The sequence below is a fragment of the Armigeres subalbatus genome, chromosome 1 (genome assembly GCF_024139115.2).
Source record: "Armigeres subalbatus isolate Guangzhou_Male chromosome 1, GZ_Asu_2, whole genome shotgun sequence".
In the NCBI taxonomy this organism is placed as follows: domain Eukaryota; kingdom Metazoa; phylum Arthropoda; class Insecta; order Diptera; family Culicidae; genus Armigeres; species Armigeres subalbatus.
The window spans coordinates 224,840,550-224,867,517 of NC_085139.1; the positions used below are offsets into that span (position 1 = coordinate 224,840,550).

General features: G+C 39.5%; 1 protein-coding gene across 1 annotated transcript in view; it reads left to right on the forward strand.

Moving 5' to 3' along the window:
* Positions 1-26,968, forward strand: part of LOC134205828 (uncharacterized) — a 181,565-nt gene that overhangs the window by 121,424 nt on the left and 33,173 nt on the right. The window contains exon 3 of the mRNA XM_062681441.1: positions 3,684-3,936. Within this exon, the coding sequence (XP_062537425.1) occupies positions 3,684-3,936 (253 nt within the window). The remainder of the gene's footprint in view (positions 1-3,683; positions 3,937-26,968) is intronic.

The following is a 26,968-nucleotide window of genomic DNA, read 5'->3' on the forward strand; positions in this document are numbered from 1 at the left end:
CACCGTTCAAAAAACTCTTGCATGCGGGCGTCCTACCTTGGTAGTTCACATTTATCAGAACATGTCCACGATGCAGAACAAGCTTTTCTACCTATGTGAAGAAATACATCGAACGTCCATTTTTCATTCGCAGTTCAAAATTATGCCCAATGCCCGTTATGCAGAATGGCGATATGACAAATTATCCGGACACACGTCGAATAAACCGTCCCACTGATTCCGCAAGCTAGTGAGACACACCGGGCTCAAGGTGGTGTATTACTCTATCCCAGATTGCTGCTTTAGAATACGCCATATAACGGGTGGTAACTAAAAAATTGGAATGACTTCAATACTTTTCTATCAGAATAAAAATGCTTTCACTGAGATATGATTTTATGCACATGTGAATGAATCATTAGATTGAATTCTTAGAATTGTCGCATACACACTTTTACATTGCTTGTAAAATGTCGGGAAATATTGCGGCGAGCTTTGTAAATTTTTCAAGCAAACAAAGATCGTGGGAAAAGTACACGATCGAACATTCTAAGCGTAAAAATGTTTCGAAAACTGTCATAGCATTATTTGGTCTCAGCTCCATTGCATACAAAAGTGTTTGTAAGACCAAAGACTCGAAGCAACTCATAACTAGGATCAGAAGCTGCATTCCAAAAATTAATGTGGTAGAACCTTACTGCGGTCATGTTATTCAGTCGACTTTCTACATTTCAATGTTCTATATCTCGATATCTTTCCCTATGACGATGGTTTCCTCAGTTCCTTCAATCTGGATACATTTGAGCTTTCTACATCTCGATAGGCATAGGCGTAACTAGAGTCTCGGTCTAGGGGGGGGGCATGGCACCAGCTGGTGGGATGTAATTTTCAAAGGCGATTTAAAGCACTGTGCGCATGGATTGCAATAGAAATTGTTTGACTAAGTTTATCGCTCATTCGTCCTAGAACTTAAAAAAAATCGCGACTAATACAATTGATTTCCAATGATGCTGTGATTGCTTCAAAACGCTGTGTCTGTGTCAACTTGTCTTCTCCATGCTACTAAATGTGGATAAGTGTGTAATCTAAGCTTCAAGAATCTTCTTCGAATTATCTATAAATGAAATTCGATATGAGTATATTTCTGAAAGTTTTCAAGCATTTCCATGATTACTTAATGCATAAAGATCTCGATTTTTTTGAAACTTGAAATTTTTGAAACTCTTTAGATGTGGAATAAATTCCACGAAATTTTGTCATAATCAATTTAAGTATTCATGCAATTCCAAAATGTATGCTATGTGCTGAAATAGTTAAGTACCGATGAACACAAATTTGGAATCCTAAAGTGTTTTTTATGAGTCATAAATTCCATGAGTCATAAAATTATGAGTCATAAATCAAATTCCAGAATAACATAGGGTTTTTATAGTTACTGACGTTAGGAAGAGGCTTTATTATGGTTTTCTGAATAGGTGAGAGATTTCTCTACAAAAATCAAAGAGACTTGAGAAGCAACTAAATCGATCTGAATTGTGCTGCAAAAGAAATTTTTTTTTATACGAACTGGTTTCTAAATCTATTTTTTTTTATCCTAAAAAACAAATTCTAACTAAAGCAGGCACAAAAGAGTTTTCCGATGATACTTATGAAATCGCCAAAAAATTAAATGGAACTAGCTCTATTGAGGATTATAAAAATGTTTCTTTAATGCAATCTCTGTTGTGAGTGCGAAGGTTGCCTAAGTTTTGTTCTAATACTTTCAATGCGTTGTTGATTTTTCTGTCATTGTAACAAAGATTCTTAAGTTTTATAATTTTATATCTTTCTGTGCAAGAATTATATAGCGAGAGCAAAAAGCTCTATAGGAATTTGATCAACTGTTTTGCGGCATACCTTGCGATTAACTCGAAGATTTTCGAAAGAATGGTCGTTCGAAATTTCATTGACCGGATTTGTGTACATGTGCTCATTTTGATGTTGTTGTTTTCTTTTTTGAAGCGGATGGTAGTTTAATAGAACAGAAATATTCATATCTTAATACAATACAATAATACAATAAATATAATTATTATATTTTTATGTTTCTGCGACCAGGATACTAGTCAAACGAATGCAGAACAAATTTATTATTTTAAGCTAGCACCTGAATTAGAAGCGGCATTGATTTTAGCTTAAAAATCGAGAAAATGTTCCCGGGGGTCCAACTTAAATATTTCGATGCTTTGCTGAATGACTATGACCATTTGCATAGATGTGATAACGCAACAAAAAATATGTTTATAGAATTCATAATCAAAATTAAGAAATATTTAAATGAAATAAAAACTGACTAAGTTGAAATTAATTTTCAAAATCTTCTGGGGGGGGCCACAAGTAGGTCTGGGGGGGGCCCCCGGCCCCCCCTTATTTACGCCAATGTCGATAGGTATCTCTCTATCTCGATGTGTGCTGATCATATTTTGTTCATTATTCACTCTCCTTATGTCGATATGTTCAAAATTTTAGGCTACTAGACGATCTTTGGACAATAACAAACACATTAACAATAAGAAACGACATTTGTTTTATTGTCGTTTTTCATAGCAACGAGCTTTTTTGGATCTAGTACCCATTTCATTTTCATTCCTCGATCTCCCCTTATCTCGATGGTCCCTTCAATATCGAGATGTGGAGAGGCGACTTTACCAGCAAGACTAAGCTGCGCCGCACGGCGAACCACGGACCATATGACAATATTCATTGGCCAAAGTTTGAAGACTAAGGACAACACTTTGTATAACATATATCAGATTGAACTGTATTTCTTTGTATTTTTTTATTCCGAGCCATTCTTTTCATTCCTATTTTTTAATTGCCACCATCTGTTAGAAGTAAATTCAACAAAAGCTGACAAATTTGTAAAACTCTACTATGTTTTTATAAAAATCTAGCAATTTTGTATATGCCAAGATTTCATACAGATTTTGCAAGGCACATGTACAGAATTGTGGGAAAATCTGTGGAGATCATTCTGATTATAGGAGAGCGAGAGCCTTTTGGTTCAGCACATTGTGACTGAAAACCAATTACCCGATTACACTTTGCATCAGCAACTATAAATAGTCATTCGTATTAGGCCTATTTCGATGGTTTCGAAGCTATTGAATATTTTAATTTATACAGCGAGTAGCAAGTGTGTTTTCACTAGCAGACACAATCGAACGATAATCGTTTTTCAATTTGTCGTTGAGAGCATAGGAGAACTTTCAATAATAAATCAGTATATATCCGATGCGTTACAACTAAAAAACAAACACCGGTTCCACAGATCGAAAAACAGCGAAAAAGTTTTTTTAAAAAAACATTGGAAAGTGCGCAGCAGGTTCATAACAAGAATGCAACAGTCTATCACTTGTACTGCTGTGACTATTTGTTGCACAAATGAAAAAAAAATAGAAACCCATTCGGCCGGATGTGGTCCATGCCAGCCATCGCTGGTGCTGGTGGTGGTGCGATATCACTTGTTAGTTATTCCTCAGAAATGAAATCTCTACCCAATCATGATCACAAAAACTCACTGGAAAGTGACATAATTTCACTTTTCCTATCAACCAACTGTCCACCTTGAAATGCGCGCGCTGTTGATTGACAAGTTTGATTACCTCTGCCGAGCCGGCTAATCACGTGTCTCTCTGTCTGGTTTTCTCCTTTTCTCCCCGCAGATCACGGTAGCGGACGACCAGGTGGAGGTGGTCAAAGCCATCAGTCCCGGCGATGAGGTCGAAACGCGCGAGAACGATCCCGATCAGGTGGCGCTGGAGTCCATCGATCAGGACCATCAGGGTGCGTCGTCGTCGGTGCATTCATTTCCGCAGCATATTCCACTGTCGATAGGGCTGGGGCCGGGGCCGCAACCGCACGGGCCCGGGCCGGCTGGGCCGCATGGACCTATCCTTGGTCATGGACCGAGTAGGGGTAAGTATAAATTATGCTAAATTACACGGGTCCTCTAAATGGGATAGGGAAACAAAATAGTCTAACTGCTGTGGAATTGTTGCAATTAAGATTTTCCATAATTGTATGATAATTGTTGGCTTCTACACATCGCAATCCATTAAAATAATATTACGCAAGTGCCTCAAAATATATTCAATTGTGTTGCTGACAATTCGAATCCTCGGAAGCAAACCAGATTTTTCCTCTGTAGTTAACTTGTAGCTAAGAATTGCATATATTTCTTGAGCTTGAAGATAATGCTTTCCATTACTTTCAATTCTATTTTAGCTTCCAAGTTATACAAAATTATTTATTTATTACCAGACTTAGACCGGAGTGGCCTGTGCAATACATAAAAGACTTCTCCATTCAGCTTGGTCCATGGCTGCACTTCGCCAACCACGCATTCTGCGGAGGGCCCGCAAATCGTCCACCTTGCCCGCTGTGCACCTCGCCTTCTTGTTCCCGTCGGGTCATTGTCGATTGCCTACCGCAGTCTTTCGATTTTCGCGGTGTGAACGATGGATGGTTCTCCCAACAGCTGATGCAACTCGTGGTTCATTCTCTACGTACCGTCCGCCATCTGCACCCCACCATAGATGGTACGCAGCACTTTCCCTTCGAAAGCTCCCAGTGCGCGTTGGTCCTGTACGAGCATCTTCCAGGTCTCGTGTCCGTATAGAACTACCGGTCTAATAAGCGTTTTGTAGATTGTCAGTTTGGTACGGCGGCAAATTCTATTCGATCGGAGCGTTTTGCGGAGTCTAAAGTAGGGGGAATGACGGCTTTGGCAGGTTTTGTTCTATTATTGGCAGCGGGGTTTTTTTTATGACTGACTAGGCTCAAATTTGGCCTAAACATTCTTTACATATCAAAGAATATTGTGGCCAAACTTCATAAAATTTGGTCGACAAAAACCCCCCTGCCAATAATAGAACAAAACCTGCCAAAGCCGTCTTTCCCCCTACGTACGATTTCCTGCCATGTTGCGTCTCCGAACTTCTCTGCTGGTATCGTTATCGGAGGCACCGGTAAGCCCAATTTAAGTACACGAATTCTTCAACCACTTCGATTTCGTCACCACCGATAGAAACTCGTGATGGGTGGCTTACATTGGCCTTTCTTGAGCCTCTTCCTATCATGTACTTCGTCTTCGACGTGTTGATGACTAGTCCAATCCGTTTAGCTTCTCTTTTCAGTCTCATTTAGGCTTCCTCTATCCTCTCAAAGTTACGTGCCATGATATCAATGTCGTCGGCGAAACCAAATAACTGGACGGACTTCGTGAAAATCGTACAACTCGAGTCAATCAATGCCTTTCGTTTTACTCCCTACAAAGCAATGTTGAATACGGGACACGAAAGACCATCACCTTGCCGTAACCCTCTGAGGGTTTCGAAGGGACTCGAGAATGCCCCTGAAACTCGAACATCACCCGATCCATCGTCGCCTTGATCAACCGTATCAGTTTATCCGGAAATCCGTTTTCGTGCATTACCTGCCATGGCTGATCTTCGATCGATTTTAAAATATGCGGCTTTGAAGTCGATAAATTGATGATGTGTGGGCACGTTGTATTCACGGCATTTCTGCAATACCTGACATACGACAGGCAGGCACCACCACTCGCAGATGGCCTGGGGTTTTAAGATAACTTAATCAGTCATTTTTTTTTTCAAATTTTAGAACGCTATTCTAGTTGGAATCTAAAGCAAAATAAAACAAAATCACTGCTACCTCCAGCAGTGTTCTATTTATTCATGTTTGAATTTGGTTTAAATAAAAAATCATTGTCTTGCTGCTCAGAAATTCTGTAGTTAAAATAACGCATTCTATGTATGTATGTATGTATGTCATTATCCACCATCCTGGCATGAGTCTTGCTCTGCATACGGTTCCACTCAACAGTAAAGTCGAATTTATTTATCATTCTGCATTCAATGCATTGCTGTATAAAGGGTCATAAATGGGGTTGGCGGATCCGTAAGCAGAGACACTTACGCGAAACCCGCGGGATAGAGAGAATCTCCTTCCAACAGTGTAATCCAACAGACTAATAACTACATTCGCAATACTTTTTGAGCTTTCCGACGGATAGCTTTATTGAAGAAGGGCGCGTCAAATCCATTACAACTGTGGGGAAGTGTACCCATCTACATGGATGTTACAGTACCAGTTTCCCCTCGACTCCGGTACGCACTCCGATTCCATTGTCTTCCAGTTGCAACTTCAATGATGCCCTGATGCTCCCTCCCAACCCAATTATGTAATTATATGACAGTTATTTATATGAAGCAATGTAATATGTAAAATAATAAGCAATATAAATATATATTTGTATATATGTGAGATAGATTATAATAAAAACTGCTATTCATATCCATTTAAATGCTGAAAATTAAAAATCGAGTTATAAGGGAATATCCTCACGCGTGCATTGCTATAATAATTTTATAGAATATATACATTATTTGATTAATCATTAATAATATATAAATTTCGATTAACAATCGCATTGTGAATGTAGGAGTAGCATCCCTATTATCTGGAACTGGAATATATCTACCCAATGACTTGTCTGGGAAAGAATGAACTATATTCAGAAACATAAAAATGGTTTACCCATCTAGAGGTAAATAAAAATATGATTCATACGAAGGTTATAATGAAATATATGGTGCTATAACGGGTGGCCACTAAAAACGGGAAAATTAATGCTTTCAGAGAAATATTAACTTTTTATGAATGAATCCTTACAACAAATTATTACTCCAACATGTTCAGTTAAGGCTCTATAAACCGTAATCAATCCGATAATGACAATGATTTTATTCAAATCCGCACTAATACTAATAAAGTTTTGAACTAAATTCAATATTTTGGGGCTATTTACGGACGTACCCTCTATCATAATATATTCATGGCATTTCCATATTAATTTTTCACTTATCAAAACTAGCAATTACTGAGGAATTGCTGGAAAAACGCTGAAAACTACCTTTTTCCTAAATCGATATTCGTTTGTTCATCGAACGCATACTAACGTTCGAACGTTCGGATCGAACACATACACACTCACTTGAGTTGTAAACAACATTTTATTTATCGCTGCTGCATTTTTCCGTACCAATTGCATCACTATTACAAACAAGTGATACAGTCATTAATTTTCAAAACATTGTGATGGAGTCTTGAGCCTTAATTACAATATGCCTTCGAAACAGGAAGTATTGTGGTGTGCATTGTATAATTCTTTCAAGCGAACAACGATAGTGGGAATAGTACACTGTGGACAAATTTTAAGCGTGAAAATGTGACGAAAATTGTTAAAAGATTTTTGATCTACTGAGCTCCATTGTATACAAAAATGATAGGAAGGCGAAAGACACCAAGCAACTCATCAATGGAATCAGAAGCAGCATCTGGAAATGGCCGCCGGTCATATGATACAAGCGGACCACGAACCATTTGCTATTATTCATTAATTTAAGTTTGAAGACTAAGGTCAACTTATATAACATGTATCAGATTGACCTGTACTTCCTTGCAGCTTTCTTCTCGAGCCATTCTTTCCATTCCCGCTATTTAGTGGCCTGGATAGTATGATAAGTATGATTAAGATCATAGCATAATAATATAATGAATTGATATAACGAATGAAGTAATATAATTATAAATGTTATGAATATTATGAATATTATAAACACAATTTCACTGGGTACCCGCTTCGCTTAAGCTGAATTCAGTACTACTCTTTAATTAATACACAGATCTGTAGATAGAATCACTCCAGAGTCCAGATAAAAATCGATTTGTACACTTGTTTCTTCATAAGGTGTCTGTACCGATTCCGTCCTTGTGTCTCACTTTGGCCACAAACGCGAAGAAAATATAAATGAAGAATTTGCTGAGGTGTTTCCTTGTCTGGGGTATTTTTGAGCATGAGCATGAGCATATGATTGACCGCCCACGGTTGCTCCTCCGTTATTGCCAGGTCAGCTGTAATTACACAGAGAACCAATAGATAATGTTTGGGACTAACATTATCTTCAATGTGTAAGAACTGGTGATCAAAAATTAAGCAATACCAGCGCCGGCCGTGTCCGAATGCAGGTCAATTAAGGAATGGGTAGGAAGATGTTGACGTGATACTCGCTTTGATGGAAGCCGACGAGTCATCTGCACTTCCACGAGAAATCACAGGGATGTTGGATATATGGGGTAGGTAGTGTAGCAGGGTTCGTTTTGGTAAACGGAATGCGGGGTGTAGCGTGTAGTTTGATCAACGTTTAACAAGAACACAAGCGAACGAGCACTAATTAATTGAACTACCGACCGCACAAAGCAGAACCAAATATTTTGATGATCGCGCGATCGTTCTGCGTGATCAACTAAACACGTTACGAGGCGACCTGATTTTTATTCGCTAAATAATTAACTAAATAAAAACAATATATTTCGAAGATCGCGCGATCGTTCTGCGTGGTCAACATAACACGATAGGACGCGCACTCACTTTAATCAGTTTCTCGATTGTCATTTATAAACAAACTGCACAAACTGAATAAAACATTAGACACAGATCATCTAAAAATTTATTATTTTAAATTCCTTCCCGGATCAAGGTGGTCTAAGCCAAAATTATAATGAGAAATGAAAAAGAAATCGGTTTTTGCTAAAATTCGAAGCGAGAAAAACAAAACATATCATCACTGAAACGCGGTACACTTCGATCCTACATTTAGATGATGTATTCACTCATAAAACATAGAAAAGAATAAAAAAAAAGTGATATGATGACAAGAATTTACAAGGAATTAAATTAATATAGGGTATCTGTTCCCACATCAATAACACTCGCAAAACAGGCAAGTTAGACTCAATTTGTGTCGTGCTTCGTTGTTATCCGGCGTGCTCACTGCTAAAAAAAATTATAAAAATGAAAAATAAAACAATCTGCGCACTAATTTTTTGTTTTCGAATGGTATTGATCTGGGTGCATGGTATGAATTCCAGGAGCGGTAACCCTATAATACAAACATAGTTGAAAAGTAGTGGAACAGATATTGACAACGTTAAGAGGCAGATTTATAACGAGATGTTTGTTGCTTAACATAATATTAAAGAAAATGGATGAGCGGCATCCAAATTAAGTTACAATAATGCTGTCCAATGAGCAGCTCGAAGCAGCCCGAAGCTACTCCCATCCCTCCCATGTCCATTTGTTGACAAAAAAAGAACGAGCAGGACAAGAACAACCCCGAGCCACCTCGATCCGCTCATTGGACAGCACTAATAAATACACCCAACCAACGTCCTTCAGACCTCCCCCTTACAACTCCGATCAAGAACCCACCAAAATCCATATGAAAACCAGGCACATGCAAAGTTTCTAGACTCTTGTATAAATATTGTATCATTGCACAGTCTCGCAAATTCCTCACATGCCCAACTCCCACACAGACCCCGGCAGCCTCCAACACAGAACCGCATGAAAATCTAACAGTCCACTGCATGTAACAATAAAAGTAGAATATTGGATTGATCTCACCAAATTGATGAACGTCCAGCAAGTACAGAGAAACTATAGACACTATAGGTTTCATAGACGAGCTGAGGCGAAGGCGAGTGTAGCCAAACGAACTGTCAGTTAGTGTAGCCAAACGAGCATGACGTCACTATTGCAACCCAAGCAACGCAGCGTGTGACGTCAAATTCGCGTGGTACACTGTAAAAAAGTGGAAAAACACACTTAATCGAAATAACCCAACCGTGCCTGCACTCGTCTATGGAACCTATAGTGTGTATAGGAGAAACGGGTATTGAGTGGCTGCAACTGCAACTTCGGCACCACCAACCAGCTGGGAACTGATCACATACTACGACCGGACAAGATGCACTACCGCGAGAATAGTTAAACTACGGCACAGATGCGTGATCTTCCTTTGTGTGTCCTATCTATTGAAATGTGTATAATTTGTCCACTTTCACTTAATCAAATTAATCAAACAATCAGCCAAAAATAGCTGGAAATGAAAAACGTCACCAAACACAAAACATAACCGATCGCGATGGCTACTACGACCAAACTCAGGATGTTTCCTTGTCTGGGGTATTTTTCTTGAAAAACTTAAGATTAACTTAAGCAGATTTAAGAGATAATTTTATTTAGTATTCAGGGGATGGCCAAAATAATTAGGATAGGCAAATTTTGGGTAAAATTAGATGTGCTGTAACTATCTTAGTTTTCATCCGATTTTGACAATTTAGGCATGCCCGAACTAGAAAATTAATGCAGTTTGACGGTATGTCCATGGAACTGACTATGGCCACCGGATTCCGGAGATATTCCGGGTTTTTTGGAAGTAGGTCTAAAACCATATGTTTGAGGTGGATATTAGGAGAAGTTGTGGTTAAAAATTGAATAATATTAGTAACCACAAATGAAGTAGGGATCTTGCTGATCGGAATCATGTATTGAGATTTGGTATCGGACCAGAATCAAGTGAGATATGGCCATTTCTTTATAATCGGTTCCGATCGATACTTATCAAAGGGGTCAGGCCACAACTTCATTTGAATCTCGCTTTTTGATAGATGGTCCACTATGATTTTATTCTAGAAGGCCTCTAATGTGTCAAGAATGAAAAACCAATAGAATAAACGGATCCTGGAGTCGCTGGGATGTCCCCGGGGAACCTGTGAACTATGAATATAAAATGGTCAATTTACGGTTCTGACCGCTTCTAGGACCTACGGATTGTTCCCTTCCACAGGTTCCCCGGGGGCAATCCTAGGGTCCTGGAAGCAGTTAGAGCCGTCAATGATACATTTTATTTCGTACTTCGCTTCCTGATCGATAACCATGAATGAAGAGCTGTCGAATGGCTGGTTTTAGTGCTAAAACTAATACGTCCCCTTCCACAGGTTCCCCGGGGCCAATCCGTAGATCCTAAAAGCGGTCAGAACCGTCAATGGACCATTTTATATTGATACTTCGCTTCTTGATCGAAAACCATGAAAAAATAACCGTCGAACGACTGGTTTTGGTTGTAAAACTGAAATGTCCCCTTCCACAGGTTCCCCGGGGCCAATCCGTAGATCCTGGAAGCGGTTAGAGCCGTCAATGCCACTTTATATTCATAATTCGCTTCCTGATCGGAAACCATGAAAAAAGAGCCTTCCCATGACTGGTTTTGGTGCTAAAACTTAAATGTCCCCTTCCACAGGTTCCCCCGGGCCAATCCGTAGATCCTGGAAGCGGTCAGAGCCGTCAATGGACCATTTTATATTCATACTTCGCTTCCTGATCGAAAATCGAATGACTGGTTTTAGTGCTAAAACTAAAATGTCCTCATTCACAGGTTCCTCGGGGGCAATTAGTAGGTCTTGGAAGCGGTCAGAGCCGTCAATGGTCATTTTTAATTCATATTTCGCTTTCTGATTGAAATCCATGAAAAAAGAGCCTTCGAATGACTGGGTTTGATGCTAAAACTAAAATGTCCCCTTCTACAGGTTCCCCGGGGCCAATCCGTAGGTACTGGAAGAGGTCAGAGCCGACAATGGACCATTTTATATTCATACTTTGAAAACCATGAAAAAAAGCCGTCGATTGACTGGTTTTGGTGATAAAACTAAAATGTCCCCTTCCACAGGTTCCTCGGGGCCAATCTGTAGATTCTGGAAGCGGTCAGAGCCGTCAATGGACCATTATATATTCATACTTCGCTTCCTGATCGAAACCCATGAAAAAAGAGCCGTCAAACGACTGGTTTTGGTGGTAAAACTAAAATGTCCCCTTCCACAGGTTCCCCGGGATGAGGTGAACCGGTCAAGGGCCGAAAACCTCATTAATAAAGACAATAAAAAAAAAAAGGTTCCCCGGGGCCAATCCGTAGAACCTGGAAGCGGTCAGAGCCGTCAATGGACCATTTTATATTCATACTTCGCTTCCTGATCGGAAACCATGAAAAAAGAGCCTTCGCATGACTGGTTTTGGTTGTAAAACTTAAATGTCCCCTTCCACAGGTTCCCCCGGGCCAATCCGTAGGTCCTGGAAGCGGTCAGAGCCGTCAATTGACCATTTTATATTCATACTTCGCTTCCTGATCGAAAACCATGAAAAAAGAGCCGTCGAACGACTGGTTTTGGTGGTAAAACTAAAATGTCCCCTTCCACAGGTTCCCCCAGGGCTAATCCGTAGGTCCTGGAAGCGGTCAGAACCGTAAATTGACCATTTTATATTCATACTTCGCTTTCTGATCGAAAACCATGAAAAAAGAGCCGTCGAACTACTGGTTTTATGGTAAAGCTAAAATGTCCCCTTCCACAGGTTCCCCGGGACCAATCCGTAGATCCTGGAAGCGGTCAGAGCCGTCAATGGACCATTTTATATTCATACTTCGCTTCCTGATCGAAAACCATGAAAAAAGAGCCGTCGAATGACTGATTTTGGTGCTAAAACTTAAATGTCCCCATTCACAGGTTCCCCGGGGACATTCCAGCGACTCCAGGATCCGTTTATTCAATTGGTTTTTCATTCTTGACACATTAGAGGCCTTCTAGAATAAAATCATAGTGGACCATCTATCAAAAAGCGAGATTCAAATGAAGTTGTGGCCTGACCCCTTTGATAAGTATCGATCGGAACCGATTATAAAGAAATGGCCATATCTCACTGGATTCTGGTCCGATTCCAAATCTCAATATATAGTTCCAATCAGCAAGAGCCCTACTTCATTTGTGGTTACTAATATTATTCAATTTTTAACCACAACTTCTCCTAATATCCACCTCAAATTTATGGTTTTGAACCTTCCTCCAAAAAACCCGGAATATCTCCGGAATCCGGTGGCCATAGTCGGTTCCATGGACATACCGTCAAACTGCATTTATTTTCTAGTTCAGGTATACCTGAATTGTCAAAATCGGATGATAACTAAGGTAGTTACAACACACCTAATTTTACCCAAAATTTGCCTATCCTAATTCACGGCGTGTTCAGTAGAACAATATTATCACAAAAAACCCAGATTAATCCATCTACAGTGAGATTTTGACCCTTCCTTAGTTATAGGAATATTTTTCCAGACTCCAGTATTTAAAACGAGATAAAACTACTCAGCTTCCCACGGCGATTTACCGTGAAAGTGACAAAATAATTGCCTACCCAAAGGCGGATGTCATGGGTTAAGTGACAACTTAACGAATGATAACGTACTGTACTTCAAGCTGCCTATCTCAGGGTGTCGACTCAAATCTGAGAATAAAATTCCCTGACTTTCCAGACCATTCCTCGAAAAATTCCAGGTAGGGGAAAAGACGACCAAATTTTATGAAATTTGGCCACAATATTCTTTGATATGCAAAGAATGTTTAGGCCAAATTTGAGCATAATCAGTCATAAAAAACCGCCCTGACAATAATAGAACAAAACCTGCCAAAGCCGTCATTCCCCCTATGTATTTTTTTTAATTCCTAGAAACGTATAAATATCTCTACATGTGTGAATCTTTGAAGGTTTTTTTTTATTTTTCAGTCAAAATTCTGAAGTAATTTCTGGACAAAATTCTCAAAGATCAACCAGAATACTTCCTGATAAAATTGTTTTATAAACATCAAAAGCAGCGAATGTAAAACTGAAACATTACTATTGACAACAACATCATCCTCCTCTTGCGTCCGAGCATAATAATTATTATGGAGTATCGAGTAACGTTTAATGTAGTTAATTAAGACCATCGCCACCTACGTACATGAGGTATACCATATGATGCTTTATACACTATCTTTATCTCTACATGACGATTCATTTGACCTCCTAAGGACTTAAGGATCGACCAATGACAATGTTCCCGAAATGTTTTTAAAACAATACCTACAGAATCTTGTTTAAGGATTATGCCGATGCTGTAGAGTGCCGTTACAGTTCAACAAAGATACTATTCGGGGTTTTCCTTTAACAAGCTTCCAGTTCCAAATATCTAGTTGTTGGTTGTAGGTTAAACATTTTTATGATGATTGTTTCATGAACGGTTCTGAACTATGGCTTATTTCAGCCATTTGATTCAGTTTCGACTGCTTTCACTAGATAATTTTCAAACATTTGGCCGTTACATTTTCATCAAAAGGTAATGTGATATATTAAGTTTTTCATTATAGTTGGTTACTAACGGGTGGCCACTAAAAAACGGGAATTGCAATACTTCAATACTTTTCTATAGTAACAATAATGCTTTCAGAGAAATATTTCCTTATGTGAATGAATCCTTAAAATATTCAGAAGATTATCGCCCACACACTTTTCTTCCAACATGTTCAGTTGTTTAAAACATGCCATCAAATAGGAAGTACTGCGCCGCGCATTGTAGAATTATTTCAAGCCAACAAAGATCGTAGGAAAAAGTACACGGTGGACAATTTTAAACGTGAAAATATTTCAAAAAGTTTTAAAGGACTTTGGGTCTACTGAGCTCCATTGTATACAAAGATGAATGGAAGGCCAAAGAAACGAAGCAACTCATCAATAGGATCAGAAGCATCATCCGAAAATGGCACCCGTCCAACGGTCATGAGATACCTGCAAGATTAAACTACGGCACACGGCGGTCCACGGACCATATGCTATTATTCATTATTCTAAGTTTCTAACTTTCCGTACTTTTTTTATTTGATGGGAACATGACTCAAATGCTACTAATAAGGAAAAACTGCAAAAAAATCAAAACGACTCCGACACAAAACCACTGAAACTAAATAATCTAAAATATTAAAGGGGACTTTAAAAAAACTATTTGGATCAGGTCTCAACAGTGAGTCCTTTTTCAATGGATTTGAATTTCATTGTCAGAGTTTCATTGTCATAAGTATCCTTAGTTTAGTATATTGCTCGAATTTTAAAAAATCACAATAAATTTTCAATATTGGGTTTTGTGATTTTTTCCCTGACCTCAATCAAAATTCCCTGACTTTCCCTGACATTCCAGGTCCAAAATGAAATTCCCTGACTTTCCCTGACTTTCCAGGTTTTTCCAGGTAGTCGACACCCTGTATCTATAAGGCGCTCGTCGGATTGAATAACTATTGTGACATGGTTAGTAACTATCGTAACGCTGGTTACATATATTGTACTCGTTATTTCCAGAGACCTCGATATTAATTAATCCAGAACTAACTAAATCAGTCATTGATCTGAGTGAAACTCAATAGCGTTCAATAATAACATATATTTCGCCTTATGGATGCCTAATTTGGTAAAACTAAACTTGTTCAATACCTTAAAAATGAGCGAGATTTTTATGGCAGTAAATTTCAAAATTTGCACACATACGCACACATACATGCATACAAGTGATCTATTAGTGTCTCAAAACATGCTCACATTTGCTATCTAGCTTCCACTGAAGAAATTTTTGAAATCCCTTTCAATTTTAACGTTTTGCTTTTCTGAGAAGATTTTTTTGTACATGCTTCTATATGTTCCTCAATTAAAATCATTTGTTTCTTTGAAACAAATCAGAAAAATAGGCATAATTCCATATCATATTATTTATTTCAATTATATTTTCAATATCAAAGTGAATTTATTTCAAATACCATACATTTTATTTAATAATTCACGAGATTTCTTGATAGATTAATATGTAACACACCTGCGTAACGCATACAAAGTGAAATTATAGACACTTCCGAAGGAAGGGTCAAAAATGAGCATGGCTAAAATTTCAACTACGTGAAAATATAGCTTCTTATCTTTCATTTCCTGGGTATTTTAAAAAAATCTACCGGGGGGTCCCGAACAACTTTTTTTTCCTTTCCAAATGGAACCTGCATTCTAATCTAATACCAGCTGCCAGTCACGAGTCCCTCACGAGTTGACTCGTCATTTATTTTTTAACTATTTTTCATGAATTAAATGCAAGGAATGAATATTCTTCATGTTCTTTTATTTTGAACCTAATTTAAAAGGCTCAAATATGGAAAAGCATGACGGAGCCAAAATTATTAAGTTCAACATTTATTAGCAAACATACTGCTTCGCAAGGGTTGAACCCACTAATATTTTTAACAGTGTTTGTTTAGTTTCAATTTTATACTTTTTGGTTTTAAATGAAAATTAGCGAAATTCGTAGAAATTATTCCAGATAATTGAGAAATTTCAAATTGATTGTTTGAGCTCAAAAAACGACAAGATTCCGACATTCAAGACATAACGATTTCTGAAAACCTAATGATTTTTTATAACATTTCCAAGATAATATAAAACTATTTTAACCTACCGAGATAAGCATGCCAAGACCATGCTGCAGGTGGCAGTGTTGAATTCCCTGTTCGGTCTAGGAAATGTTTAGGTTGGACATTTCCTCGGCATTTCTATGTGGGATGGTTTTATAAAGATATTTTTGGTTTTGAAAGTAAGGAATACATTTTATTCTATGGAGTTTTTATAAATATTAACGGGGCTTAATAATTAGTAAAGCTTTTCTAAATTACGCTTCTGATCATTGTTGAGCTAGGTTTTTGCCACTAGATAGATGAGTAAAAGTAAAGCTCATCGATTACTTCAAAATCTGGTGGTTGTACCAAGAGTCATGAAAATAAGTGTCTTTTTAGAAGAAGATGCATTTGATGCATAGGGCAGGAGATTGATTTTCGTTTACTGGTTAACTTTTCTGAACTCTTAGGCAATTTAGATTTTATTAGAGTCATCCCTTCAGCACGATTTTGTGTCTAAAATTCAAACTCTTCTCCAAAATCTTCTAAAACTACCCTGGTTCAGATCGTCCAGGTTTTGTGTTTGCGTTTTATGTTGGTGGTATTCGGCTTGACCAAATAATTGAACGTTATTGAAAGTGATTGTCAAAAGCAAAATAGCAATAATGCGATAACACAATCAAAAATGTACTAATTTTTAAATTGGTAATGAATTTCGAGTGAAAATAATCGTTTCGAATGAGTATTTCTCCAAGCTCACGCAGTGCAATATCATAGAAAGTTGCATGTTTGCCACAACATTTGTAGTAAAATGAATTTGCTTGTGTGGATGAATCACTCGTTCTCATCAACTATGCATCGCAGCGATATGATCTCTAGAACAAAATACAATACATATTTTTAAGTTTTTTTTATACCTATGTCACTTTTTGTTGAAATCAGAAGAGATTTTATTTTAAACTTAAAGCTAGATATTTATTGTGCACTTAGCATGACTCATTTTTGCGCTCATCTGTTTACCGTATATCAATTGAAATCTGATTTCTATTTAATGAATGAGGTATTAAGGATTTCTATGAGCATGTTGGATAGTTTTTAGTGATAAATTGAAGTTACACAATCAAAAATACGACAGAAAAAAAGTGTAAAAAGTGAATTATGTGCATCTACATTACTTCCCCTTCTTCGTTTTGGCATTACATTCCCCACTAAGACATTGCCGCCTCACAGTTGAGTGTTCAATCAGCATTTCCACAGTTATTAACTGCGAGGTTTCTAAGCCAAGTTACCATTTTTTTACCATCAAATTTACCACCAAAGTTTCAATTTTGGTATATATTTGGGAAAGAATTGGGTGTATATGTGCATAAGATGACGATGCAGAGCATAATCTCCATCCAAGCCTTTCTTAGCTGTTTGCAGGGGATAACATAAATATATCGAGTTCGGCTTTATCATGCACTTTGACGCTTGAGCTCCAACAAACTATTAATTTAGACTATAACTTGGTAATTTCGGTACCCCTGAGTTTATATACGATTATTGGAATAAAAAAATCCAGGAATCTCATTTTAAATGGGACGCGATAAATAATAATCGTTGATCTTCCAACTACAAAGATCCGTTTCAGGAAGAAAAAAAAAAGTTGTTCGAGACCCCTCGGTAGATTTTTTTCAAATAGTCACGAAATGAAAGCTTATGAGCTATATTTTCACGTAGTGAAAGTTTTGGCGATGCTCATTTTTTTGTCATAAAGGTCTCCCATACACACGCCGTGAATTATTTTGTCCATCCCCTGTATCATACCCTTCCTTGTGTCCTTTCTTCCAACACTCGCGACATGCGTGTTCTTGAAGGTGACAATTTTTGGAGAAGTGCATTCCTCCACACGACTAGCATGGAGAACGCGGCTGATTTGCACTGCTACTGGTCGCAGTAACGGATGATTAAAACTTCGACTTGGAAAGTTTGTTTTGCTTTACCGCATGTACACTTGACGGAGACTGTTTTTCCACCAATACGTTGTCGGTCCTCAAATTCATTAGGCTTTTGCAGTCCTCCACGATCTTCGCTAATGTGATATTCGATGATTTATTGAGCTTCGTTATTAGCCGCATCCGGACATTGGAATCCTTCGACGACTTGAGACCGCAAACAAAAATAAGGGATTTGAACTGCTCCTCAGGCAGCCAATTTAAAGTCAAACACATGCACGATTCATTTCACACGAATACGCTACGATGTCCTCCGTATCATCTTTTACAGTTTGCAAGCATTGATATTGCCGATGAAAAATAGACACGGCTGACCCGAAAAGCGATTTCAATTTTTCGATTTCGCCGCCGGGTTGAGTTTCCTCGCAGAGTCGTCCAGTTTCTTGCCATCCTTATCAAATAGTTCCGAGTACTAGGGCATATCAGAGCTCAGTGAGGTTACTGGCCAAAGAATCCAGAGCGATGTCTTCACGAGAAAGCTCTTTCAAGCAAAGTTGCGTTGCCGACACTTGCTGTGACAATTGGGTGATCACTGTACAGGGTCCGGCTAATGAAGTGCTACATTAGAATTAACAGACAAATATTATATCAAACAAAAATAATTCATTTCAATTTCATTCAATTTTACAAGAAAACATATCACTTTTTATTTTACCAAAGGCTACCAGATGTCGCTTCAGAACTTGCACAAAATACATTATATGTCAGAGATTCCGCGGTCTCCAACATACTCCAGACAGTTGAATTCATAGGGTTCATGTCCGGCGAACTCACTGGCCGCTCTTAGCTCAAAATGACCCCTGAAAACTCCTTAGTTGTGTTTTCTTCACTTATTAAGCCTTATATCAACATAACGTCGTGTCCACGGTTAGACGACATTTTGTTCAACTAATTATCAATACGTATTTTGTACTATATTATTTTTACTTACTTTTGTAGCGGCTCAATTGGCGGACCCTGTATACAAATACACACCATTATTTGAATGTTCATATCAGATGCTTCCTCCATCATCGCTCTAACATTATTTTCCTTTCCATCCCGTATAGGTATCCCACACGGCCATGGTCAGCTGTATGGTCCACCGCCACCGCTACCGCAGTCCCAACTGCCATCGGCCCACGCCTATCACGGACCACCTCCACCCCTGCCGCCCCCGAAGCTGCAATCGAGCAACGAGCTTGCCGGGGATAAACTGTACGGCGCTCCCCTCGCTGGGAATGACCTATGGTCTTCGCCTCTGCAGGACATGCCCAAGATCGTTTCTCTGGACGTGAAATGTGAAAAGCAAGGCATGAAGGTATTTGTCCAGTTTGACAAACCATTCTTCGGTATCATCTTCTCCAAGGGCCACTACAGTAACATCAATTGCGTTCATCTGCCCGCTGGCTTAGGTAAAAGCTCGGCCACCTTCGACATTGGAATTCACGAGTGCGGAACGGCTGGAAACACCGACAATACACTGTACAATGGGTACTCTGGAACGGAATCGGGCGCAGGATCTTACTTCGAGAATATAATTGTGCTGCAGTATGACCCTCAGGTGCAGGAAGTTTGGGATCAGGCCAGAAAACTGCGTTGCACGTGGCACGATCAGTATGAGAAGAGCGTGACGTTCCGGCCGTTCCCAGTGGACATGTTGGATGTGATTCGAGCCGATTTTGCCGGAGACAATGTGGGCTGCTGGATGCAGATTCAGGTCGGAAAGGGGCCATGGGCTTCGGAGGTGTCTGGACTGGTGAAGATCGGCCAAACGATGACGATGGTGTTGGCGATCAAGGATGATGACAGTAAATTCGACATGCTGGTTAGGAATTGTATGGCTCACGATGGCAAACGCGCACCGATTCAGTTGGTGGATCAGCGTGGATGTGTGACACGACCGAAGTTGATGTCTCGGTTTACGAAGATCAAAAACTTTGGAGCGAGCGCTTCGGTGTTATCATACGCTCACTTCCAGGCATTCAAATTCCCCGATTCAATGGAGGTTCACTTCCAGTGTACCATCCAGATCTGCCGTTATCAGTGCCCTGAGCAGTGTACCGATCCTGGAATTTTGGATGTGCATCACTTGTCCGGAGGACCGGAGCACCAGCAGTACGGACCTCCACCACCGCCACCACAATCACTCGATGCTCACGTATTTGCCAACCGCAAGCGAGATGATCGCCGCATCCGTCGTACTCGTGCCGCCGGAGAACCAGAAGAGAAGGAAGATGTCGGAATGAAACGAATCATTCGAGTTGTATCTCCTGGAGACCTTACATTCCCAATTGGCAGCCAAAATAGTACTAACGATTCAACCATGGTCTTCCCAGTAAGGGAAGAAGGTCTTATCTGCATGACCACACCGGGCTTCACGGTAACGATCGTTGTCCTACTGTCAATATTGTTGGCCTCGTGCGTAACGTCCGCTTTTCTGTGCATAAGACTGAAGCCGTTTTCGTTCGCCTCGAAAAAGAACGATCGGTTGCCTTCACAAATCCACACACCTTAGTCCGTCCACGGCCTCGATCGTGTCCAGCGGTCCCAGCTCGATGGTCAGCGGTACGCTTAAGTCCACCAAGTCAGCCAAATCAAGGAATTTCTATTCGTAGGAAGTGGCGGCGATGAATGCTAAAACACACACGCACACGCAGACATAGCATGCACAATAGTTTACACTCGTGAAGCTAACACACGTATACAAACACAATAGAAAACACATAACTCTGAATATCTGTAAGTACAAGTTTCTCAGTGTTCAACACACGCAACTCATCCGTTTAAAAATAGTAGCGAAAGGACAATAGAACACAGGCGGCTAGATACACAAAAAAGGAGAAATAGATTGATTTATTGAATATTTTGTAATTCTGAGAGAGAGAAGCTATCTTTGTTCACTTAATTTTATTAAACAAAGAGAGACTTTTTATTGGATTTACTATTTTCCTCAAAATCAAGCTGGATTTTTCGATATTGTTTATTTTATGACAGAACTGATCTGGTAAATCGGAGTCGTCATAAAAGTCGGAGAAAACAAATCTTAATAACTACTCTACACTCTATTTATTCTAGATAGACATAATTTAGTCAATGCCAGCCTTAAATTGTTCCAGAAATGGTGCTCCAACAGCGGGTAAAATTTTCGTTAAGTTTCTGTTTGGGAGTCAATGCAATCAATTAGTGTTGCCTCGTTAAAAATGTTGAGCTTATTTTTGTTGAGAGTTCTTGATCCCAAATATCGCGAAAGAAAGGGTAGGTCCGACAGAACGAAGGCGGGGACAATAAATAAAATCAATCCAGTAGTAGGCTAGGAGTTAAGTTTGCTAAGCCGAATGTCTGGCAGACGGGAAACTTTCTTTCTGGAATTGCGGAAGGAAGGAACAAACCCAACTCAAAACACGCTGTTCCAGAAGAAAAGTGCTGACTGCCAGCAATGGATCGCCATATTTACTTTTAACTATCTTTCATAGGACAAGCGGTCAATCGTGCGGTAGTCTTTTGATTTGCTTCTTTATTTATGTTTGATGAAGTATGTTTTAATAGTAGGGTGTCTTCTTTAACGAATTTCTTTTAAACACTTATTTAACCAATTCCAATGGTTCCACTTTGCGAACCCCTCGCTATCCCCATGGAAACCGAAACCTGCCGGTTGCTTCAATCGGGAGAAGTCGAATTAAGCATTTCGGCTGGTAAATGCTTCCTCTAGCTTAGGTTGCTGCAAGCAAGTTGTTTGCAGCAGAAGACACTTTTGGGACTAAGGTAAACAAAATTTTGAAGAAAACCAAACAAGCATTCCCTCTCATCGTCACATCGTGGAACCATTGAAAGCGAGAAATGCAACCTGTAAGCAAGTACACGCGAGTATACTCTAATCGAATTTCTTTATCTCTTATTTATTCATTTATTTATTTATTTATTTAATTTACTTTCTTCGCCTAATTATATTAAAAACATGCGTATACATATCTTGATTGAGTCAACCTAAATTCGAACCTAAACTTACATTCGTATAATGCTCTGTTCACTATACTCTGTTAAGTCAACAAACGAGGAACTAGGTCACATTTTAAAAATGTGACCAGTCCATACTATCGCCTTATCTAACTAACCTCAATCTCCGAGTTCTTTTAATGAAAACCTACTTTTTTTTAATAGTTTCTATTTCTTTCGAACCTTTATATATAAACAAAATTTATATTTAATTGGTGGTCAAAAAGACAATGATCTGAATCCAACATGAACAACTATTTATTTAGTGACACTGTTTTCTGTTATGCTTTAATCAATTAATAGTGAAAAAATATATAAGCGATTATATATTTGTGCGAGTAAAATGTATCATATTCATACTCTACAGACACGCGCTAGCCTAACTAGGAGTTAAGTAATTTATTCTCTAGTTGATAGGTGAATCCCAATCCTTACAACCCATTCCGATCCGAATTCCTCGTCCATACTACCCTAATCAGTACCCAGCTCACTAAATAACTACGTAAATTATATAATGTAGTAAATGTATTGAAGAATATCCGTGAAATGATTGTGCTGAATTTATATAAGCAATAAAGAATAATTTTAATGAAAAGTATACACAAAATAAATTTCTCATCTCGCCTAGAAGAAAATATCACAATCATAAGAGCAGTGATGGGAAATATCACACAAAGACCATGGAATTTCTATAACTCATTTGTTAATATTTTTTTTGATCCATGATTTTATGTGAACGACTACATCGGCGGGGTCCAGTGTTGCCAATGCACTCAATTGCGGAAGATTTGACGAAATTGATGTCCAAAGGCGGTTTTGTACTGAGGAAATGGTGCTCGAATTGCGAGGTACTGAAGGACGTCCCTGCAGATCAGCTAGGAACTCATCTGTCGATTACATTCGATTTGAATCAGATGAGAGGTGAACATTAGGAATAACATGGGGCCAAGATCTGATCAATTGAGATTCAACATGGAGGTTGCAGTCGACAGCGTAGCGTGGACAAGGAGACGAATTCTTTCGTGCATTGCGAAGCTATTTGATCCTCTAGGATTAATATCGCCAATAGTCGTTTATGCGAAATAATTATGCAGCAGCTTGCTTTTGCAAACCTGGTTGGGATTCTCTCTGTTCCAATGGAATTAGAGAAAGGTGGACGGCTTTCTACAACGAATTAAACAATTTGTCGAAACTACGAGTTCAGCGTTTGCTTTCATATCTTCTTGGAACGATGTTCAGATCCACTGTTTTGCAGATGCATCAGAATCACTTATGGAGCCTGTTGTGCGTTCGTACAATGGATGCCACTGAAATATCATATCGAAATGCTGTCTTCGAAATCGTAGCTCCATTAAAAGGCTTACTCTACCACGTTTGGGTTGTGCTGCTAAGGAGGCAGCTACTCTATACTCTAAGGTCATTAAAGGCAATCGACCTGGGCCGGTTGCTCCACATTTGGTCTGACTCAACAATTGTGCTTCACTGCTTCAGCTCCTCTACTTGGAAGACCTTTGTTGCCAACCAGTCTGACCATTCAAACCATAACACAAGGTCATCGTTGTGCGACATAGCTGGAAAGGAAACCCTGCTGACTTGGTATCCGAGGATTGACCGTCAACGATTTTCTTCAGAACCTGTTGTGGAAAAATGGACCATCTTACTGAAACCCAGAGGATTCCTGGCCATCTCAAACTCTGGAGATCAGTTGCAGGATGTTGATATGGAGACTAGAAAGTTAGTAACACACATTACAACTACGTCAAGGAACTCAACGAAATCTTCACGATCCGGTCAAAATTAGGCACTTCTACGTATTGTCGCTTACCGATTGGTCGCAATTGCCGCTCTGATGATCAAAGAAATCGCTCTCCGTGTTTGACTGTAGAAGAGATTCTGCTGCTAAGTGTGTCAAACTAGCCCAAGCTGAGAGTTTTGAAATCGAGCTTGAACATTTGGAGAAACATCGGAATGTCAATCGCAAGTCTTCACTTAGGCGTCTCTCACCTTTTCTCGACAAAGCAAGGGTGATTAGAGTTGGAGACGTTTACGTCGCTAAATCAGAATATAGCATGAAGCATCCTGCAGTTCTTCCAAGCATGCATCCCTTAACAAAGTTGCTCGTCGACTATTTCTAGGAACAATTCATGGAGGACGCCAGTTAACACTCTCCACAATGAGGCAAGAATTCTGGCCTATTCATGGAAAACCTGTGTCGACTGCGTTCTGAAGATCTACCCTGCTTCCGCATAAACCACATGCAACAACCAACAGGCCAGCTTCCGGGCACGCGAGTCCGTCCAAGAGGCCTTTCTCTCAACAGGGTGGACTATTGCGGTCCATTTTATTTGAAACCACCACACGTCGTGCAGCAGCTATAAATCATACATTTCGGTGTTCTATGCTTTTCAACAAAGCCATACATTTGGAGATCGTGAGCGATTTGTCCAAGCCGGCTTTCTTTCAGCCCTTCGTCGATTCTCAGGACACCATGGCATTCCAACTGAAATTCATTCAGATAACGCAAAATTTCGCCGGTGCCAAGAACGAATTGCACGATTTGTATCATACCGAATGATAAGTCCAGTAAAGAACGTATCGGCAACGAACTGTCCTGCAAGGCATCCGGTGAAATTTATACCCCTAGAGCACCGAATTTCGGGGTCTTTGAGGAGACGTCCGTTCTGTGAAACCGCTCTTAAGAAGGAAATTGGAACCGTCAGCTTAATTGAGATTTCTCCACGCTACTTGTCCAAATAGCACGCTAACTCGAGACCATTAGCCCCACTCGGTGATCCACAGATCTAAACGCGCTCACACAGCGCATTTCTTAGATACACTCGATGAATGCTATACCAGGCCAATCTTACCCAGCCAACCGCTTGCACCATAAACAACAGCAGCAAATGTTCCAAAATATTGGGATCGTTGGAGCGAGATTATTTGACCGAGCTCAAACGTCCAGCAAATATCAACCAATATACGCATCGCACTTTAGTAGGTATTACGAAGACAACACTACATTGTGTTGGCCTTTAGCAAGAATCACTGATGTCCATCCCAGCGCAGAAGGAGTCGTTCGTGTAGTGACCGTCAAGACTGCTAGTGGAGTATACAAGCGCCCGTTTGCAGAATATGTCCACTACCATCAGAGACCGTCATCGAAGAGGGATTCTCAAATAGTTTATAAGCACAATTATATATTGCTGTAAGTTCATGTGTATTTATAATAGGTAACATTGATAGCTTTGTGAAATGGCGTTGAAACTAGTTCAAGGGCGAGTTTTTCTCCCTGATATATGAAGCTTAAAAACTAAATTTATCTTCTAAACTTTAAACACTTAATCCATACAAAACTGTTATACACAACACTAAAACAAAATAGACACCCTAAACGTTGTACTGCACATACATTGTAACACATGATAAATACGAGTTGACCGAATCACGATTATATATATACCTAGCAATAGACAGGAGAAAAAAATTATAAACCTACCGGCCAGTCGTACCACTCGATAGCCCTCAATAAAGGTCGTACCAACCACGCGCGTGCGTTATCATAAAACTTAAAGTAATATAAAGTGCAATTATATCTACCACCAAATTCTGTTCTCAATAAAGTATGTGCATATAAGTTTGTTCTGCTAATGTAAATCGTATCTAGTTTGATAACTGAAGGAAGAAAGGACTGTTAAAAAGGATATTGGGTGATGTATGGTGGATTAGTGTATTAAAGGAAGGATAATTGGATTGGTGTGGAAGGAATTAAAGTGGACGGAAAGAAAGGATGCAGCAGGATCTGCATATTCGGATACGCCAACTAACTCGAAGGTCAGTTTTGCTCAACCCGAATCAAGCCGGAACAATAATCTTGCAGGCTATAAAGGAAACTTTGTAGTCGCACAGTGCTAAATCAATCTCAAGTTATTGCACTTTTCTTTTTTATCCAATAACTTTCTACATTTTTTCGGCGATGACGAAAACGACATGATTATTTCGACGACGAAGAAGGAAAAATAAATCTATATAAACATTAATCTCACTATGCATCAAGTTGCAAACAATTACGACAAAAAAAAGTAAATAAAATAAAATAAAATCACTCTTGGATAAAGTGACCAGCATTATCGGACAGTCCGGTTTAGCCTACTTGTCCCAGCATTTGAGCGTCCCGAAATCGTCCCCATCCCATAATGAATCTTTAATGTCTGGAGAATCCATAAACCCGTAGGAATGAGAAAAGGTCTAGAAAATTGACAAAAGATCCGAATAATCAGAAATAAAAGAATTGGCCAGTCTAGTTTACTGAACTAGAATGAAGGTTTTCGCATCAGCTTTCTTCTTTCTTGATACCCTTCTTCGTACCTAATCTCGAGCAACCGAGTATCGGATCGGATCAAATCCATTCTTGAATGCGTACACGCAAGGAATTGATTTTTTTCAATTAAAGGAATGCTTCCATCACAGTTGGCACATCGAAGGTCAGTTTTCCCCAGATGTACATTTTTCGGTAGGGTGTCCGCCCCACAGAGGTTGCAGCGGCTGGATCGATGCAGTGACGCGTACCGTGTCCAAATTGAAACAATTCATGCATGATTACGTCGTGTTTGGAGCGATACGGGACCCAGGATCCAAGATGCTGGAGATTGAACGGTTTTGCCTCAAATGCTGGTTGACCCACGGGAAAATGGATGAGATCATGGGTTCTGTACTTGGAGTTTTCTTGACGCTTGATTTCGTGCACCTCGATGGCAGCCAGCTGGTGTTTCACGAGAAGCTGCTTTTCAGTGACTCCGCTGTCACGCTGGGAGGCCGCGAACGATAGCCTT